The sequence below is a fragment of the Phascolarctos cinereus genome, unplaced genomic scaffold (genome assembly GCF_003287225.1).
Source record: "Phascolarctos cinereus isolate Bilbo 61053 unplaced genomic scaffold, phaCin_HiC Scaffold_4;HRSCAF=312, whole genome shotgun sequence".
NCBI classification, from domain to species: domain Eukaryota; kingdom Metazoa; phylum Chordata; class Mammalia; order Diprotodontia; family Phascolarctidae; genus Phascolarctos; species Phascolarctos cinereus.
In genome coordinates, this window is record NW_027555847.1 from 61,438,969 (window position 1) to 61,461,007 (window position 22,039).

A 22,039-nucleotide genomic window follows, 5' to 3' on the forward strand; every position below is an offset into this window, starting at 1 on the left:
CCCTATATCTTCTTAATATAACCTATTCCATCTCTCCCCCTAACCATTTACCTGTCCCTTGAATAAGATATATTAGGTGAAGTGATTTACCTGCAATCAGACCACTGGCTTTAGAGGCAAGTTGGGACCAGAACTCTCATTTCTGTGCTCTTTTCACCCTCCCATGCTGCCTCTCCCCTTGGCTACCCTAGTTCTCAAGGCTTTCTTCTGTGGGCAGTGTTATGTAAGTCATACCTTTCCTTCTCCCCTTTCCCATTGGGAAAGAGAGCTACAGACTCATCCTCTCCTAGACAATATTGTTGCATATCAAAAAGGGCTTAATGGTAACCATGCCTAACCTCAAAGGTAAGCCTGTGGGCAAGATTTGTTAAAAGTCAGATTTTCTAACCTGCCAGCCCAGATTTAATGGAGACATGTATGATAAGCAATAAAAAAAATTTCTCTTTGTCTTACTGTTTTGTTCCTTAATAGACTTAAACAAACTTTCCTATTGAGTTGCTCAAAAAGATTCAATTTGACCACTTAACAGTGAATAACCACTGTGGCTGACAAAATCTACAATTATGCTCTGATTTGAAAAGTGTTATAGTCTTCATAGTGATGGCATATGGGCCCATCATTCAATTTCAGAAGCTGAGACCTTTGCCCCTTTTGCCAAAAAGAATTTGGCTCCCATTTATCTACGGGTCCCAGAAAGCCCTTAAACTTTTCTTACTCTGGTCTCAAACTGTTCCTTATCTCCCTTTGAAAGCCCTACCCCCACCTTTTGATCTTATTCAGATGCCTTTCAAACTTCTTCCTTCCAGCTCCCTTCATTATCTATTCCCATTGTCTATTCAGTCTCTCAGACCTTCCAATTGGAATTCTCACCTAGACCCTTTTCCCAGCCCCTCCTCTGGTCACCCAAAGTTACTTTAGTGTATATAAGATCCACCTGGCCCCCATTTAAACACTGAGTCTTTCTTATGCCCAAAAGGCTGAAACTTTCTCATGCCCGCTTGTCCCTATGGGCATTGCTAATTCCTTAAGGGTCCGGCCTGTACGGTTTATCTCCAATAAACTTTTTCTCTGGCTGAAAGAAGATTTGGGTTGAATTCATTCAGACAGGGCCTGCATGTCATGATCTTGAGGGGAGGGGGATTCCCAGCACCCCTAAACCTCCAGACCTCATCAATAGGGCAGTTAGGTGGTGCAGTGGATAGAGTGCCAGGCCTGGAGTCAGGAAAACTCATCTTTCTGAGTTCAAATCTGGCCTCAGATACTTATTAACTGTGTGACCCTGTGCTAGTCACTTAACCTTGTTTACCTCAGTTTCCTCATCTGCAAAATGAACTGAAGAAGAGATGGCAAACCACTCTAGTATCTTTGCCAAGAAAATCCCAAATGGGGTCACACAACTGAAAAACAACTGAACAACAACAAAATAGAATTCATGGTAGCTCATTGCCAAGGATTCTCAAGTTGATTATAACTAAAATTATGAACTAATCATGGACCTAAAACAGCATTTACATATCAAGATTTCCATGACAAAGACTCAGAAAAACAATTCAGGAGCTATTCTTTTGCTAAAATAGAGATCAAATGCTTAAATAAAGAAGGAAATTTAGAATAAGAATAAATTTAACATATTGGTTTACTTAGAATCTTTGGCTTTAAAAAGCAGAAATGTAAAGCTTTATTATGCAACAGTCTGTTATTAAATTAGGCACCTACTTCTTATCCCTCCCCCTTCCCCCAAGTTCCATAGCACTTCAAAAGAGATTATAAATATCTTTTACTTTAAGCAAATCCAAAGGTTTCTCAAAATCCAGATTTACAAAAATTAGGAGGTGATTATTCACTTCACAAAAGGACACTTTACCAAAGGATTCACCACAATGTTATTGTACATAATGATCTCCATTTACTGTATTTTAGATATTTATTCAATTTACAAAAATTATATTTGCAGGAAGCTTTCCTAGAACACATCCATTGTCCATATACAAGAAAAAAAAATTTAGTTGAGAAACCTTTAGATTCAATGCCCTGCCAAGTGTGTGAAGTATAATGGAGCCTTAATTTAGCCTCTGTAGAAATAGCTATGCAGCTAGCTTAATAGCTAGTGTGTCCTTGATAAAAGTATGTGTATGTGAATAATTATAAATTATTCAGACATGTAAGCCATTTGTCCCTGGTTGTTGATTCATAGGTCAGAACTTGTGATTCAAAATGGTGATAGAGGGGGCTGCTAGGTGGTACAGTAGATAGACCTCTGCCCTTGGAGTCAGGAGGACCTGAGTTTAAATCTGGCCTCAGACACTTGACACTTACTAGCTGTGTGACCCTGGGCAAGTCATTTAACCCTGATTGCCTCACCAAAAAAAAAAAAATGGTAATAGAGATAAAAAAGAGATAGAGACTCTCTTTCTTGTAAAATTTATAAAAATTTGTATGATGAGCTAGACATAAAGGAAACAGTTTCTGCCATTGTTCAACATTCACTCAACAAATAATTATTCTTCCCATGTATTCTCTTGTTCACTTCTATAATGATTAAGATGCTTGTTACTGAACATGAGTATTCTTTACTCTACTCAATATTGGATGACAGATTGTAGTCCCTTTCCCCTATGCATTTGTGACCTTTATATGTGATCATTATCTTAAACTGGGACCTAACAACTTCACCATACCTCCCTTTGCCCTCTGAATATTTCAAACGTGATTCCAGGATTGAAAAGTCTAGATGCCCGAAGTCACTAAAATGAGCCCTTGTTTGTATGGTAATTCCTTGATGAGGCCCCATGTCAAAAAAAAAAAAGCTCAACTCCCTACTTATTCTGGGTCTACAGTGTTCATGGCACAGTATTCCAGCACAGAAAGGACAATTTCTTTCTTTGAGGAATGTACAAACCAACAGAGCCAAGGTATAAGAAGCGCTATAAAGCCCTTCTCTTTAATAAATCCCAGTTATAAGAAATTATAGTCTGAAAATGTTTAGCAAATTATTAAAACAAAATATTTTTGTGACTCCATCAATTTGGCTTAAATAGATGCTCTTTATAAAGAAGAAATGTTTCACAAAATGGAAGGTTAGTCTTTCAGACCCCTTCTTCAAGGACACTACTGTATAGTTTTAACAAAATGGAAACGTGCTAACAAAAAAAATTGGCTAAAATAGTTTGGCTTCATTTTTAAGACTCAGCTGCTGCTTCATAATAAATTTTTTTAAAAAAAGCTATGTTGTGACAGTGCTATAATCACAGCTTGTTTGTTTTAACCCAGCACTCAGCCCCACCGGGCTAAGATATAAATTCATCTGATCTTGACAATGCACTTATAACCACAGGTCATGGAGAGTTGGTGAATTTTAGTGAGTCTGAGTCACTTCAGTTGATGCTATTTATCTACTTGGCCGTCCAGTTTGATTAATTGCATTCGTGTACTCACATCCATCTCTAAATGGTACGTTGTTATATAGCTGTCATATTTCATACAGATGGATCTCCCTGATGACGAGCCTGATCGATTAAGCAACCGACTGTTGCAGTATGACCCTGGCCAAGATCAATGGAGGGAGCGGACACCGATGAAGTACTCTAAATACCGATTCAGTACTGCCGTAGTCAACAGTGAGATTTATGTTCTGGGTAAGGAGAAAAAGATTTTTTAACCGATAATATAACCACTTTTCCTTTTCTCTAGCCTTTTGCCCCAGTAAAATGAAAAACTCTCCTTTTGTATCATAAACAAGGACAAATGGAATTGGTGGTGGTGGTTGTTCTCTTGCTTTCTAGAACCTAGGTAGGTGAAGTTGAATCACTCATATTTCTATAGTATATAGTGCCTTAAGGTTCTACAAAGCCCTTTACATGTCTTTTTTCATTTGACAAAAGTCCATTGTCCTAACAAAGGTGATTTTTTTGTTAATGGTCCTCTTAAGTGCCCTAGAAAATATGGAGGTAGATGAGAGAGACAGACCAGACAGACATCCATGCTCAGGAGTACTAAACTAGGAATGTGTGTCTTTTTCTAGACTTTTTGTCAGTGAAGAGTGACCACATAAGTCCTTTCCTAATTATGTATGCTAATAAAGGAGATCAATACCATAAATAACTGAACCCAGGAACACAGAATGTCAGAGTTGGGAGGGATAGATTTTCAGAGTTTTAGAGTTTGATGGGAACTGAGCAGCCATCTAGACCAAAGGTTCTTAATCTGGGGTCACCAAGAACCTCAGGGTTCCATGGATGGATTTCAGGATATCCATGAACTTGAATGGGAAGCAAATTACATTTTTATTTTCCCTGCCATTTAACTGAATATTAACATTTCCTTCAGTTATTTAAAAACATTCTGAGAAAAGGGTCATCTTTTTTACCAGACTCTAAAAGGGTCCATGGCACAAAAAGGACAGAAGGTTAAGAACTCTGATCTAGACCAAGTCCATACCTGAAAGGAATTCCCAACATTCCCAACACATGACCATCCAACTTCTGCTTCAAGATCTCCCATGAGAAGGACTCCAATACTTCCCGAGGCAGCCCATTCTACCTTTAGGTGACCCTAATGGTTAGAAAGTTTTTCCAGACATCAAGCTTTAATTTGTCTCCTTGTGACTTCCACTCTTTGCTCTCTGTTCCGACCACTAGGTCCAAACATAACAAGGCTAATTCACTTCCACATGATAGTCCTTCAGATTATTTGATGACAACTCTCACCTCCCCCTTGGGTCTTCCCTTCTCCAGATTAAATGTCCCAGTTCCTTCAGCTGATCCCCAAGTGATATAGATAGGTCTTTCGCTATCCCTGGCTGTCCTCCTCAAGCACTCCACACATCATTGATGTATTTCCTAAGCTGCAGCCCACCAAAACCCTAGAACTTTACCATCTAACCATACTTCCTTGGTCTTGTACTTTTGAATTCAAGTTTTTAAACCCAAGTGTAAGACATTTATCCCTACTAAGTTTTATTTTATCAGATTTAACCTAATATTCTAGCCTTTCAAGATCTCTTACGATCCTGACTCTGACACTCAATGTGTTAGCTATCCCTCCTAGCTTTGAGTTGCTTACAAATTTAATAAGCCGGCTACCTATACCATTATCTGAATCACTGATAAAAACATCAAAGGCCAAGCACAGCATCTTAGGGCACTCCACGAGAGAGCTTCTTCCAAATTGACATCAAATTCTTTGGATCTGCCAGTTCAGCCAGGTCTAAATACACTGTATTATTATTTGACCCCTATCTTTTCTGCAAGAGTAGCTAGAGAAACAGTGTCAGAAGCTTTGCTAAAATCTAGGTAAACTATATCTGCAGCATTCCACTGATCTAACAGCCCAGTAATCTTGGGGATTTTTTTTTAAATGAAATTAGTTTGGTATATCCTGCTCTTGATGAAACTGTGCTGGCTCATTATGATCACTCCTTCCTTTTTTTTTAATTAAATTTTATTTTATTTTCATGAAGCTATGCCTTCTCTCTTTCCCATCTCCCCCTCCCCACACTGAGAAAGCAAGAAAAACAAAATCCCTATTACAAACATGTATAGTCAAGCAAAACAAAGTCCTGCATTGACTATATCCAAATATCTATATCTATATCTATATTTTGCATACATACATACATACACACACTCTTAGGGCTGTGTTGGTATTGCTATATATATTTGAATATATATATATATGTATGTGTATACATATATATTGTGTGTGTGTGTGTGTGTGTGTGTGTGTGTGTGTGTGTGTGTGTGTGATATGCATTTAGGGTTGTATTAGTACGTGTCTGAGGTCAGATTTGAACTCAGGTCTTTCTGACTACAAATGTAGTGCTTGGTCCACTGCATCTCCTAACTTCCTCCCATTAGGAGGAATTTTTTATTCTTTTGTGTCCAGTGTAAATGTCTTTCTCCTCAGCAGAAAAACCAAGAATTTCTACTCTTCTCTCTTGTCAGTTTTCATTGTCCCACCTATCCCAATCTTACTGAATCTTCTTTAATCCTCCTCTTGCTATACTTCACTTTTCTCAGCTGTGATGACTCCAAATACTATTTTCCAGACATATATACCATGATTTTCTATTCATCTTCCATTTCTTGACCTTGCTTCAGCCTTCATACATGTTTTTAAAACCTGAGTTGGCTGACATTTCCCATGTGTCCATATTGATATTTTCAGAAAACTCTTGTTTTCCCTCTTCACTAAAATTGTCTTCATAACATTATTCTTGAGAGTTTTCCATCTCTCCTGGACTGTCAGCTTCTATAGAGTTTTCATCCGTGGGATTCTACTACATTTCCTCTGAACGCTTTGAAGTCTGCTTTCCCAAAATCTCAGGTACATATCAGACTATGCCCGGCTTTCCATTTTTCTATCACAAACTCTAGGAAGGGAGTATTCACTTTTCCCCAAAGTTCCCATCATTTCTATCCCAGCAACCAATTCTTCCTTCATGAAGATCAGCTCCAATATAGTTTCCCCTTGGTTTCTCCAACTTTTGGACTTAAGAGATCATCTGGTCCAATCCACACACTCTAAAAAAAAATATCCACACAAAAAATACTGAATATTCAGACATCCAGCCTTAGAACCCATCATCCTCTGAGACAATCCATTCTATTCTTGGATGTCTTTTTATCAACAGGAAATTTTTCCTGACATTAAACCTAAATTTGCTACCTACCTGCTACTAGTCCTGTTCTCAAGGTGCCAGGCAGAAGAAGTCTTACTTTTTTCTACATAAGAACCCTTTAAATACTTGAAGATAGCTAGCTATCACATCCCCCCCCCGTGATGTTGAGCCCCCATTAAGAGAAGAAGAGCTCTCGGGAATAAGAATATGGTCCCATTATACTCTACCCTGGTCATACCACATATGGAGTGATGTGTTCAGTTTTAGCCATCACAGTTTAGGAAGGACATTGATAAATTGAAGAGTGCCTAGGGGAGGACAGTCAGTATGGTGCAAGCCTTGACTCTCTTCCCTATGACAGTCAGTTGGAAGAACTGGGGATGTTTCGTCTGAAGAAGAGGAGTGAACTTTTCCATTCCCTTTTTCTTTTTTCTTTTCCTTTTCACTATCATTGACAGTTTTCAGCTTAGAGTAGAGACAGATGTACTTAAATATTAAAAGATATTTTATAATTTTTGAAAGCAAAGTACAAGTATGTTCCAGCATAACTCATTGCTACCTCTGTCAGAAACTTTGCTTTTAATTTAAAAATTAAAATTATTTATGTGATCATTACTTTTTACCTTAAAATGGTGTGTTATTATGGCCTCCAATGATGCAGCAGCAGAAGTGAATGAAGTGACTGATTTCTCAAAGAAGACTGACCCAATGAACTTTATTAAGGAGTGAGGGAATCATAGGAATAGAATGGGGATAAATTATTACATAGTGACAGAATGAGAACTCCTCAAGGATCCCATTCAACCCTAATGGAGAAAAATAGATAAAACAAATAATTCTATGGGCCAGAAAATGTTTTGGGCACCACTTTCAGTGCCTTAATTATGTAGCATTATAACACATCTCTCAACTCTGATTTACCTAAGTGAGAAATCTATATGTTGGAATCTGCGTCTGCCAATGGTCCAAGCCGTGTCTTTAACTGGTTCATTATATTAAGTTTTTGAGGATCTATGCACCCAAAACTGTGCTAAGTGCAGTGGGACAATGAAACCCCTTCCTTTTAAAATGCTTAAAATACTATAGGAGAGACCAGATTCCCACATCTGAAGAAGAACAAAATGAGATAATATATAACAAAGTAAAAAATTGAATGTTATCTATTGCCAAAATGTACATCAAGGTAATAAGGGCTCTAAAAGGTTACCAGAAAAAGAAGATATTGATATTGACTGTAGTTATTAGATAAGGTGTCATAAAGGGAATCAGACCTGAGATGGCCCTTTAAGAATTGCTAGATTTTGGAGAGACAGGGCCAGGGAAAAACTTGAGCAAAGTTTTGGCAGCAGGAGTAAGTATGGTATGCGAAAGAAATAGTGAGAAAACTAACTTGACTGCAATGACCAGCTTACCCCAATATGGCAGAGTGACATATGAGACACAGAAAGAAATAACTAGTTTAACCGCACGTTCATTAATAAAAGAGGCAAATCCTAAATGCACAGGCTTAGAAATGAACTCAGATCAATTATTTAATTATCTGATTGTTTGCTTTTTTAACCTTGGATCGTTTTTAGGAGGCCGTGTGATATAATGGGAAATAGGCAGATTTGGAATTAGAAAAACCCTGCTTTCATTTGACAAGATCGATCAAAACCTTGCTACTCTCTCCTCTCTGAGTCTTTGTGATACTGTGATATTGTCCTCCTACCTGCCTGACTACCCCTTCTAAGTCTCCTTTGCTGGTTCATCATCCATATCATACCCACTAACTGGCTGGGTTCTGTCCCAAGGCTCTGTCCCTCTTCTAGTCTCTCACTCCTGGTGACTTCATCAACTCTCTTGGGATTAGTTATCACTTCTGTCTATCTGGTTCCTAAATCTAATACCCAGCCTAGTCACCAACCTGAGCTTCACTCATTTATCTCTAGTTTTCTGTCGGACAGTTCAAACTGGATATCCAGTAGGCATCTCAAACTCCACATGTACAAAACCTAGCTCGTTATTTTTCCTTGCCAAACCCACCCCTCTACTGAACCTCTATATTTCTTTCAGTCATCAATCCCCACACTTCCAGTAACTGGTTTGCAAATCTTCATGTTCCCTCGCCTGACATATCCAATCAGTTGCCAAATTGTGTTATATTTCACTTCCACACCATCCCTTGCATCCGTCCCCTTCTCTGCACTCATATTGGCACTACTCTAGCTCAGGTACTCATCACCTTTCGGTTAGACAATTACCTCCTCATTGGTCTCTCCCCTTCTCTAATCCATCTCATGGCTAACCAAGTGATTTTCCTAAAAAGGAGGTCTAGTTGTTTGACTTCCCTACTCAATAAACTGCAGTGCTCCCTATTAACTCTAGAACTAAACCGATAAGCTCCTTTGTTTAACTTTCAAAAGCTTTCACAAGCCTTGTGCCAAACTACGTTTTCAGTGTTATTCTATATTATTCCCCTTCCCATACTCTAAAGTCCAGCCAAACCAGCCTTCCCCACGATAATCCATCACCTATGCCTGTGCCTTTGTATTGGCTATTCCCCATTCCTAGAATGGACTCCCTGCTCACCTCCATCTCCCTGGATTCTTTCAAAACTGCTCAACTACCACTTTCTACATAAAGCCCATCCTCTGTCCCCTACCCCCACTGCTTTCATTGCTGTTCAGTCATGTCTGACTCTTTGTGACCTTGTAGATCATTGCATGCTAATTCTGTCCATGGGGTTTCTAAGCAAAGACACTGGAGTGGTTTAGCATTTCCTTCTGCAGTGGATTTAGGCAAATAGAAATTAAGTGACTTGCCCAGTGTGTCACAACTGGTAAGTATCTCAAGCCAGATTTGAACTCAGATTTGAACTTCCTGATCCCAGGCCCAGAACTCTACCCACTGAACCACCTAGTTGCCTCCTGTTACCCTCCGCTGCTATTCCCTCCCTTCAAAAATTCATCTTAAATATATTAATATATATATACACATATATACTTATTTATTTAAATGTAATTTTATATTTTGTCTCCCCTGAACAGATGTAAGTTCTTTGAGGGGAGGAGCTATTTCATTATCATATTTATATTCCCAGCATCTATAGTAGCCCAGTGCCTGGCATATATAGTAGTAAGTGCTTAATTAATGCTTGTTAATCGACCTAGGTGTGAATCCCATTACTACCTGTGTGACTTTGGGCAGATCACTTCCCTTTCTGGGCATCAACTACTCTATAAAATGTGAGAGTTGGATGAGATGGCCTTTTAAGGTTTCTTCTATGATCCAATGAAATTAGGAATTAATAGTATAGAAACAACTGAGGGACAAAGGAATGAAATAGAAATAGAAATTTTAACAAACTTTGAATTGATACAGCTTCTGGACATGAGGCCTCCTGAAGGGAGAGACAGCACAGCTGGACTGAATGCCTAGCTTCCAGGAGGTGGAAGGACTTATTCTAGAGAAAGTTGTAGTTTGTCCTTTGTTCTCGAAAAGAACTGTGACATCAGGGAGGTGCGGCCGTGCCTTGCAAGTGAATTGGATTTAAGTTGAGGGAGGACTGGGCAAAGACACCAGTGTCACTTTCTCCTTTGGAGCCATCTGGGTCCACTGGCAAGATAAAGATCAAGATGACTGGAGATGGCCCCCTCGTAGAGAAAGAGACCAGAATGGAATCTGCCACCACTTCATACCACTCATTTTTTACCCTCATGGGCACTGCCTTGACTCTGTCTGTAAAATACAGAGTAAAAGGGCAAGAGTACAGCCAGAGTCTGTTGGCCACTCAGATGTGGCAGGAATCCCTGTTCCACCTCCACACGTCTTAAGAAGCCCAGAGCCACCAAGGATTCCTATTTCATTTGGGGATTTCAGTTACTCTTCTGAGATCCCTTCATCACCAGTACGCTTTAAATGAGTTCTGTGACTACAAAGGCTCGTAGATTTAGTGCCAGAAGGGACCTAGGAGGACATCCAGTGCCACCCCATCATTTTATAGTGAGGAAACTGAGGCCCAGAGAGGTGAAGAAGGGATTTGCCCAAGACCATACAGATACTAAGTGAAACAGCCAGATTCCAAACTGCCCCCTCTGATCAAGTGCTCCTTCCAATATACTGTGCTGCCTCATGTCCCTGACATGTCCTCTGTTACTTGTATACTCACAATAAGCCAACCATATGTCTTGTTGTCCATCGGCCCATTATTGTTGCTTGTCCTTCATTCTTGAAGAGGACTATGATGTCAGGAAGATGATGTCACAACTTGCAAATGAATTGGATTTAAGTGAGGCAGGGCAGTGCAAAGTCACTAGCCTCACTTTCTCCTCCAGAGCCATGTGGGTCCAGTGGCCAGATCTAAATTAGGATGATTGGAGATGGCCCCACCTCTGGTCACGTAATAGCAATTGAGAGACAGAGGGATTCATGGTTAAGGTCCAAGCCATGTCTTTAATGAATTCTTAGAATTCAGGAGTTGATTACCCAATCTGCAGATTCAAGCTCCTTCCCTCACTTGCTTACCTGTCATTTCACTTATGAACAAGGGAAATTAAAGAATTTAAAATTCAGATTACCCATGGGTTTTTTGTTTGTTTGTTTTTCAGTAGATCTGGCAGAAGTGTTGGTTAACTATTTATTAGCTAAAATGGGAATTTGGATAAAGTATTGACTTCTGGAATCTATTTTGTTCCCTCTTCCCTGATCAGCCTGAGAAGCGAAAACTTGACTTTATAGTTCCAGTTGTTTGGTTTGAATGAGGGCATGAGAGACTGTGACATTGTGGCTAGAAGTTAGCCTCAGAACCAGAAAGACCTGGGTTGGTTCAAGCCCTACCTGTGGCATATGCTATCTGTATGACCCTGTGCAACTCATTTACCTTCTCCAATTTAAGATTATGTCATACAAAGAAAACATCCACCTGCATTTGTAGAAAAAAGTGTCTCTTTTGGGAATTCCCCATACTGAAATGCCAGGTCTATCTCCTGTGTTGCCACATTAATTTTCAGTTTCCTGGATTTCATCATTGGTCATATGATGGTAATATAGTAATATGAAAATCATGAATAGTTGCAATCCATGTTAAAAAAAATTGGAGTTACAAAACATGTCATTGGAACAGAAGGAGAGAAATGTTCTCTGTGCTGTGAGGGCTTAATTGGGAGGGGGAGAAGACACAAATGACTGAAAGAAAACAGTATTAAAATTCAAAATTAGTCCTGTGTAGGAAGTGGGGAAAAAAGGAGGCAGCAAGAGCCTAGAAAGCTGGAGGAGAAGATGCATCAAGAGATGTGTGAATGAAAGCCGTCTCAGTGAAATGGAAGAGCAAGAAGGGGCAGTGGTTACTTTCTGAAAAATGAGAAGAAAGGGTGCGTGAGTGGTTGTGCTTGCATATATATATAATGTCAAAGGATTCATTCAATGGAAAAAACAAATTTTAGTATTGGGGCAACAGTTCAAGGGGGAGATTTTAGTGTGTAGATGTGGTGAGCAGATATTGTCTGAAGTTATAAGAGGGAAGCAGAAATTGGATATAGAAGAAGCTTGATGAGGTAGTGAATAGACTGCTATACCTGGTGTTAGGAAGACCTGAGTGAAAAGCCTGCCTCAAATATTTACTAGCTTTGGGACCCTAGACAAGACACTTAACCACTCAGCCACCATTTTCTCATCTTTGAAATGAGGGTCATGATAGTATCTACCTCATAGAGTTGTTGTAAGGATCAAATGAAATAACATGAAGCTCGTTGTTAAACTTAAAGTGCTGTATGTTATTGTCATTGAGTCATTTTTCAGTCATGTCCGACTCTTCGTGACCCCATTTGGGGTTTTCTTGGCAAAGATACAAGAGTGGTTTGCCATTTTCTTCTCTAACTCATTTTACAGAAGAGGAAACTAAGGCAAACAGGGTTAAATGACTTGCCCAAGGTCACACTGCTAGTAAGTGTCAGAGGCTAGATTTGAACTCAGGAGGATGAGTCTTCCTAACTCCCAACACTATGCATTGTGCCATTTAGCTACCCAAAGTGCTATATAAATTTTAGCCTGTTATGATACATGAATTCCCAGACAGCTCTACATTCAAATTGCTTATTATGTACTCTGTACTTCATTTAACACTTCTTTAATTTTTAATTTTCATTTTGTTTTTATTTCACTTTCATTTCAAAGGGCATCCCTTTCCCTTCTCCAACCCAGAGAGCTATCCTTTGTAACAAAGAATTTGTAAAAAGAGGGAAAAGCAGTTAAGTGAAACTAACCAACCTAGCCATCAAGTAAGCCTAACTGTGTATTCAATGTTCCACATCTGTAGTCTCCCATTTCTGGAAAGAAGGGAAGGAGGTGTATTTTTTCATCTCTTCTGGGCCAAGCTTGGTTATTATTCTTCCAACATTTCTTAACCACGTACTTCTTGTCTATTAATGTACTTAATGCTGTAAGGTCCAAAATAAGTATAGTAGCCTCTGCTCGTAAAAGTTTAATTTCTTCATGTTATGTATAATAGTACAGAATACAATAGTACATAAGCAGTTGAATTGTTAGAGAATGAGAAGTTCCATCTAAGTAAACTATATATCTCAAGGTAATCTCAAGGTTGCTTTCCCCCTTTAAATGCTAAAAGTTTTTAAAAAGACAGCTCTAAGATATATAGGGGATCCTCTTAATCTCATCAATATCCAAGTCCCTGCAATTTTGAGGTTGTGTTTTTTGTTTTGGTCTAGACTTGAGATTTCACTGGTATAGGGAATTCCAGGAAGACAATCCTCTCATCCAGTAGAGACCAATTAATCAATCAATCTGTATCTATTAAATGCTTTCTATGTGCCAGACACCGTACCAGGTCCTGGGAATGTAAGTATAGAGAGAACAATCCTTGCTTGCAAGTAGTTTACGTTCTAACTAGAGAGATAAGTACATATAAAATAGATACACTCACAGTTAGGGGGCATAATATGGGTAATGAACCAGCAAAGGAAATTAAAGAAGGAAGAAGAGAACAAGAGAGTAATATCCCAACAACCCAGGGGAGGAAAAAGCATCTAGGAGAGGGTAGTCATCAGTGTCAAATACAGCAGGTAGGTCAAGAAATGTAGGGACTGAGAAAATACTGTCAGATTTGGCAGATAAGAGACCACTAGTAACTTTGGAGAGCACATTTGCAGTTGAGTGAAGACATTAGAAGGCAGACGGCAAAGTATTAAGAAGTGAGAGGAGTGAAAGTGGAGACAGCAACTGTAGACAGATTTTTTTCAAAAGGTTGGGCCAAGAAGGGTTGGAGACATATGAGGCAATAGCATATGCTAATGGTAAAGCCTAGTGATGGTTTTTTAAGGATGGGGAGGCTTGGACATGTTTGAACTCAGTAGAGAAGGAACCAGGTGATGGGGAGAGGTTGGAGAGAGTTGAGGATGCAATCCTCTGAGAAAACTGGAGGGGAGGGGATTAAGTGCACCCGTAGAGGAGCTGGCCTTGAGGAGGGAAAGGGCCACCTCTTTGTTAGAGACTGGAGGGATGGAAGGAGAGCATGGGAAAAGATGGAAGAGATTTTGAGATGAAGAGAATGGGGAAGAGGGAGTTCATTTTGAATGTCCTCAATTTTTTCAGGAAAGAAAGAGGTAAGTTTCTCACTTAAGAGAGTGGGGGGAGAAGGGAAAAGAAGTTTTGGAGTAGCCTCTGAGAGGAGTGAGATAGAAAATTAATTGGGGAGGAGTAAAAGGATTACCTTGCTGCTATGAGAATCCACTTGAGGCTGGACAACATGAATTTATAATGTGCTCAGTCAGCAAAGTTATGACTTCCTTTAACTTCATTCAGTAGATAACAAATTAGAGCAAAGAAGAGACAGACGGTGGAAGTAAATGAGGGCTAAGGTTTGGTAAGAAAAGAGTAATGGTAAGACAGGGATTAAAAAACAGAGATGGTGTCAAGTTGAAGCAGCAATTGGGTTGAGGTTTGAGAGAAAAAAAAATGAAGTCAGAATCTAATGACCCGAGAAAGTACTGAAGGGTGAAAGGAATGGAGGGCTTGATGAGAATGAAGAACAGCTGTAGGAAAGGTGAAGCCTAGGGAGAATGGAATGACAGATTATAATCAGATAGGAGAATGTCAGAGTTTCTCATTGGAAAAGTGGAAAGCTTGTGTGTACTAGAAGCTCTAGTGTGTGACTAGCTGGGGTGAAGTAAAGAAATAGGTCATTGGATTTAAAGATTTGGAGGTTAGGGAGTTTGATATTAAAATATTAAGCTCCTTAGAATAAGAGCAGGAGTTAGGAGAGGAAGGTGGTAAGCCTGGTGCTGAGCTCCTTGAGAAATGAGGGAGAATGACCTGGGTCATTCAGTATGCTGTAGCTACCATAATTTTGACCAGGTGGAAAATGTTAATAGAGTGGGCTTCAAAAAAGGAAAGAATATTGAGTGAAGGAGGTAAAGGGAGAGCCTAGAAGTGACACCTCCAGGACCAGTGTTGGGGCTGGGTTGATTAGTGCTAGAGAGGAGGCTGTGATGCACAGTTCTCAAAGAGGAATCAGGTCTGAGTGACGACTAATAGATAGAAAAAGGTCTAAGATGAAGGGGAAGTTTTTGCCATGGAACAGGAACTCCAGAGGGCACAGTGGAAGGAGTGAGCAGGTTTGGATTGGAACTTGGGTGGCCTTGCTTTTTCACTTCTCTCCACAGTCAGCGTGACCTTTATACACAATTCTAACTCAGTAGATTCTGGTTAAGGGCCTGAAGATAGCAATAGCTTTCCTTATGGAATAAGCAGGCTTTGTGATTGCTATGTTGCTAAAGGACCTTTTTTCCATTAATAATGGAATTTAGGGCAGTGTTCTGGATGCAGGAGATTGCTGGAAGCCTGGCCTCCATGTGCTGGAAGGCATTGTTACTGTGAATTTTATTGGTACAATAGGTACCCGAGAGCGTTTAATGTATCTAACCTATTACCAGGAAGTGATTTAGGCACCAAAGAGAATCTGTATCATTTAATTGACATCAGTTGTTTAGTCTACATGGTTTATATTTATTAAATCATGATCCTCTATTTTAACAATGTAGAATGCAGCCTAAAGAGCCTTTGATATACCTGGGAGAATCACAAAAGGAAACTTTTGCAAGAAAACATGTTTGTTTTATGATTAACAAAGGATTCCTTTTTGAAAGGTTTTATTTTTTGGTTGGTTTGTTTTGTTTACTTTTTGTGGGGAGTGGGGGTTGAGCACTCAATCTGAACTTAGACCAACCATTCAGGCCAACTTGGCACTCTGAAAAATTACAGTCATCCTACTGACCATAGTTCCTGATATACAACCGTCCAGGAACTCTCTTGATGTATCCAATTAGCCTATGTTTGTTTTCAGGGTTGGGGAAGAGCTTATCTAACATAGTAAACATTCATTTGATCCCTCAATTATTCAAGAAATGTTCATTAAGCATCCACTGCGATTTAACATGCACTCATGTTGCCAACGTATAGTTACTGATTTCCCCACTAAAATGAGATATCCAGTACCACTAGAAGCATCTTTTTTTTAAGTTGTACACAAGAGAGTTCCATAAGTTCTGGGCACCCCACAATTTCATCATGGTGCCTAGTATGTCTCATAATCTTTACCTGAGCACTTGAGAAGTGGGGTTTAGTACTTCGCTCTATTCTTCCTGATTAGGTATGTTTCCATTTTACAGTAACAATAGTAGGGCTAGAAGACAGTACCATTCAGCATGGCCATTAGCAGGCAGTGACCTGTAAGCCCCTCAGCTTTTTCAGGCACACCCATTCTGACTTGAGAGAGGAAGGGAAAGGCAAGAACCTTATAGGTACCACTGGTGACTAGGCCCTGCTCAGGGATGCTTAGTTCTATCTTGGAGCACCAGCAAAAGATCCTTCGGCACTCTTCTGCAGATTCTGGTGATTCTCATTTGCATCTCGATTTAGGTTGGGTATTGCTCTCCTATAACATCATATGCCTATTTCTTTTATTTTTCTTTCCTCAGAGAGAATGTTTACTCCACCTCCTCACAGTCTGAAAATTAATTTATAACATTGAAGAAAATGCTAAAAATGATGTTTAACATTGACCTTAATTGTTTTAAACACATATATTCTTTAAAAAGTGAAATTTCCATCTGAAGCTGACCTCCACAATTAGCCCAAAATATTAGTCTTCGACAAAATTCTGAGCTATGTTTTTAGTTGTGGAAAGTTGGTTTCTGAGAATGCGTTGGCAAAGACACTTCCTATGAGGAATCTGAATTTAGGTGAAAACAGCTTTTGGAATCATGGCAAGCTAGCTGAGAACACATCTTTATTGGGCAGATGTTGAATAATCTAGCCTGAAAATCTTAAATAAAAATAAGATGCAAGATGGGGCTAGAAATGGGGAACCCATGGTTTTCTTTTGACTGAGTCCAAATTTTACAGGACAAATCCTTTCATTAAGGGGATTTGTTCTGTGAAGGACCCCACTTGAGGACCTAGAGGGACACATATGGCCTGGAGGCTGCAGGTTCTCCACCCCTGGGCTAGATTGTGTGGTTAAGTAATTCCATCGTTCATGTAACTGATTACACATCTATTTTATTAGCTTTATTTAGCACATGGGAAGCAACTGCCCTGATAGATAATTTCCTGGAGACTTTAAGAATACTTAAACATAGCATATGTACTCCTTCTAGGTAAGCAGATACTCAAATACCCTTACCCAAGCCTCATATCACTTCCTTCTATTTACAGTTGACTGATCTTAGCTCTTTTTCAGAATATTTTCCCAGGAACATAACTATATTTGTTAAGAAGTGCAAGAAAGAGTGGTATTGTCTCCTTAATGACAGAACCAATTGAGATACTTTTGGAAAGGAACCAGATGGAAGGGTTTCATTTAAGGTCATGCATTTTAATATGTTTAAAAAAGAAGTCCTTTTCATTGAAGACTGTGAAAACTCATTATAAGTAATAGTTAAACTACCATAACAAAAAAATAACACCACTCCTTCTAATCTTCTAAAGCATTTCCAAAAGAACCAAATGTAGGTCAAACATATGAGGTATTATATCACTGTGAAAATATTAACTGTGTTTTTGTAAATAAAGTATAAGAATAAATCCAATGGGAAAATCTATTAATAAAGCAATATAAATTCCTTTGCTAATGATAGAATCTCAGTTTCTGCTTCTTGCTGTCCTATCCCAACTCATTAAAACTTAGTTCTCCCCTGAGGTCTTATTGGGAGCTTCTTAAGTTTTAAGTAGTTAAATTGAAATTCAATTAAATTTGGAATGTCTCTATAAAATACTGGTCTGCATATGGTACTCAGGGGTCTTGGACTGGGGGAAGTTTGTATAAGAGAAACTAGGAGAAATCTTAGCTTTCAGGCTCTGCATTTGAATAAATGAGCCGAAGGAGGAAATGGCAATCTTTGCCATAAATTTTAATAAATTGTTTGCTTTTGCATTAAGTACTTATGTTCAATCTTTTAAAAGTATTTTTCAAGTGTTTACTCTGTGCAAAAACTGTTAGGCACTAAGGATGTGAAGGGAATATAACCTACACTGACCAGACAAACTGAAGTAAGTTGAAGCAGAGAATACTAGTTACCGGGAGAAGCAGGTGAGGCTTCATAGTGGAAATGGTATTTCAGCAGATCCTTTAAGAAAGATAAGGATTGTTCTGACAGTTGGAGATGTGGGTGCGCATTCAGTGGCTTACAAATGCACAGAGGTAAGAGATAGACTGTCAAGTTCAGGAACCAGCTAATAGTATTGGAGATTTTTATCAGGTAGTTAAATTTATCAAATTCTGTGCAGAAATCACTTCAGTTAGCATGATTTAGTGGATAGAGCACCCAACTAAGTCTCAGGAAAACAGTCATTTCTAGGTCCTGATTTGTCACTGTGTTTTACCCTCCACACTCTGCCACTGTGCCTCAGCTGCCTACTGTCTCCAGCTTGAAGCCTCCTTCTCCCATTGATAAGCTCCTACCACCTCTATATAAAGGAGGGGCCCAAACCAGGCAAGTTTCATTGTCCTGACTTTACCACTATGCCTTCTGCAGGTACCTCTCCTTCCCCCCAATTTTTCAGGTCTCTTTATGTGTTATTTTTCCCCCATTAGAACATGTTACTTGGGATTGTCTTTTTTGTTTTGTTTTGTTAATATTTGTATTCCCAGCACTTAGCACAGTGCCTGGCATATAATAAGCGCTTGATAGATATTTGCTGTTGTGACCTAGGTGAAGTGACTTCTCTTCCTTGGCCTTCACTAGTTTCCTCACTAGTAAAATGGAGAAACCTAGACAAGAATCATTCATTGATTCAAGACATATTTTATTAATGAATCACTGGGCTAGGCACTAAACATATAGCTCTTGTCCTCAAGGGAGTTACATTCTAGTTGGGAGATGGGGGGTGGGGAGGGGAGAGGAGGAGAGAGAAAACATGAGCACAAGTAAGTACATGCAAAATATATTTATCTAATAGTTTCAAAGAGAAGAGGATGCTAAGAAAAAAAGCCATGGAGTAGGACAGGAATCAAGAAGATACATAAAGGGCAGCTAGGTGGTGTAGTGGATAGAGCACCGGCCCTGGAGTCAGGAGAACCTGAGTTCAAATCTGGTCTCAGACCAAACACTTGACACTTACTAGCTGTATGACCCTGGGCAAGTCACTTAACTCCAATTGCCAAAAAAAAAAAAGATATATAAGCTATGTTTTGAAGGCTGCTAAAGATGCTACAAGGCAAAAGTAAAGAGGAAGTGTATTCCGGTAATGGTAATCACATATACAAAGGCAGGGAGGCCCAGGGAACAGCTAGCAAGCCAATCTGAAGCAAGACATGTCTGAAGGCAACTTAAAATATCGAATGATTGAAAAGGTAGATGTGATGTTGCTGTTCGGTTGTGTTTGACTCTTCGTGACCCCATTTGGGGTTTTCTTGGCAAAGATACTGGAGAGGTTTGCCATTCCTTCTCCAGCTCATTTTACAGGGGAGGAAACTGAGGCAAATAGGGTTAAGTGACTTGCCTAGGGTCACACTAGTAAGTGCCTGAGGACATATGAACTCAGGTCTTCCTTACTCCAGGACTGAACTTTATCCACTGGCCACTTTCCTGCCCATTTCAAACTTTGCCTTAAGGCATATGATCATTGATTGACCTTGTTCACTCTTAGTTCACATATCTGATTGACTGAGGTCTCTTGACAAAGGTATCAAAGTGTAGCATCTAGTCATTTACTGTAAGGGGTGGGAGTAATTGATCAATTGATTGACTCAATCTACCCATCCTTAAATAAGTACTCCTGAGGTCAAGGGTGACTGTCTAGGAGGAGGAGATGGTTCACAGTGGCAAAAACTGTAGAAGTCAAATAGAATGAGGATAAGAAAAGGCCATTGGATTTAGAGGTTAAAAGATTATTGGTAATTTGAGTAAGGGGATTGGAAACCAGTTGGCAAGGGACAAAGAAGCAAGCAGCAGGTGAGAAAATGGATGCAACAAATTCAACAATCCTTTGGGGGCATTTGGTTGTGAAAATTAGAAGAGGTACGGGGCAGTAGCCTGAGGGACTGGCAGAGCCAAGTGAGGGTTTTTAATTCAGATTTTTTTTCAATGAACAAAAGTCTGTTTTCTCTCCCTTTATCTCCTCCTCCTATCCCTATTGAAAAAAGAAAAAGAAGACCCTTGTAACAAACATGAATAGTAAAGCAAAACAAATTCTAGCACTGGCTGTATCCAAACAATATATGTCTCATTCTGTACCCTAAGTTCATCTGGAGGTGGTTAGCATGCTTCAACAGCTGTCCTCTGGAAGCATGATCGGCCCTCGTATTGATCAGAACACTTAAGTCTTTTAAAGTTGTCATTACAACGTCAATGCTATCTTAGAAATTGTTCAACTGATTCTGCTCCAAGTGAGAGTTTTTTAGGGATGGGAGAGATTTGAACATGTTTGTAGGAGGTGAGAAAGTACCCAAAGCATAAGGAGAAATTTAAGATGGGGAAAAAAGGAAGGAAAAATAGAAGAAAGAAATAAGAAGGGGTCAGATCAAGAGCTCTTTGTGGTCTTTTGGAGGACTTGACCTTGGCAAGGAGAAAGCCTTCCTCATCAGAGATAGCAGAGAAGGATGATGAATAGGGCTTTAAAGGTGTGGAGGTCATCTCTACATGATCAATTCTGTGATGGCTCTAGAGTGTTTTAGAGAGACACAGAGAGAGAGGATGTATAGAGCGTTTTAAGGTTTACAAAGCATCTTACTGGGATTAATTCATCTGATCCTCACGACAACCCTGTGATGTCCTATGATTTAATATAACAGTTCACATCAGAAAGGTGAACTAGAAAACCTAAATTCTTAGAGATCTGGTCCATTTGACTGATCTGAAGGTCTAGACCTGTTCAGAGGCCTAGACCCTTTGGAAGGCAACTTTTTGCATCATGTTAAAACCACTATTTTGGGGCAGCTAGGTGGTGTGGTGAATAGAGCACTGGCCCTGGAGTCAGGAGGACCTGAGTTCAAATCCAACCTCAGACACTTGACACTTACTAGCTGTGTGACCCTGGGCAAGTCACTTAACCCCATTGTTTAGCCAAAAAAAAAAGCTGCATTTCTCTTTGGAAATTTACAAAAACAAACAACAACAACAAAAAGGTAGGGCCTGTTCATTTCCCCTAAACTAAGAAGATTGCTGGTATTCAGCCTTACCATTTGTTTTCTCCAGGAATCCATTCTGCTGCACTAGTTTGCTGAAAGAGTATCAGCCTTATAAATGGTCTGACTCTCAGCTTGAATACTATTAAAGAGCAATGAAGAGAAAAGTTACAGAAAAGACTGGAGTCATTATAGCTATTATGTGTTTCAAAAATCACTTAAATGGTGAATTATTTTTATAAGAAAAGAAAGCTTAGATTTCAGTTTCCTTTTGATAAATCCTTTTTTCTTTCTTACAAGTAAACTCATTTTCAAAATAAGAATTCAAGCAACTTCAGGTCTTCCTAATCATTGTGGCATGAGATATAATGGAATTTCCTCCAAATTGATAATCTCCTCTTTCCCTGAAATATTCAATTCAGCTGTATGGTGCCTGCCTAAGTACTCCGTTGTTCTTAGTTGGGGATGGACATTTTGTCAAAGTTATTCCCATTTTAACCTGGCATCCACAATTAACTAGAACATATTGTCAATAAAGACCCTTGTCTTGATTAATAAAAAAAAAAAGGCAGTTCTGCGGACGTTTTGAGCTTGGGTGAAATATCTTTTGAGCTTAAAGTTCAGTGGAAAGAGATCCAGCTTTGGGGGGGGGATTGATAGAACGTCCAGAGAAGCTGGACAAAGGCTTCCACGCATTTCCTAGGGCTTTTTGGTCAAGCCTAGCTAAAGAGACTGGCTATTTGAGATGGTTTTGAGCCTAGTTTAACATAGTTCACCATGAAAAGTTCATAGTTCACCAT

At 39.3% G+C, this 22,039-nt stretch overlaps 1 protein-coding gene across 2 annotated transcripts in view; it reads left to right on the top strand.

Annotated features, from left to right (window-relative positions):
- The window catches only part of KBTBD12 (kelch repeat and BTB domain containing 12), a 76,760-nt gene that overhangs the window by 20,068 nt on the left and 34,653 nt on the right, over positions 1 to 22,039 (top strand). For both annotated transcript variants that reach the window (XM_020981189.2, XM_020981188.2), the window contains exon 4: positions 3,485 to 3,635. In XM_020981189.2, the coding sequence (XP_020836848.1) occupies positions 3,485 to 3,635 (151 nt within the window). The remainder of the gene's footprint in view (positions 1 to 3,484; positions 3,636 to 22,039) is intronic.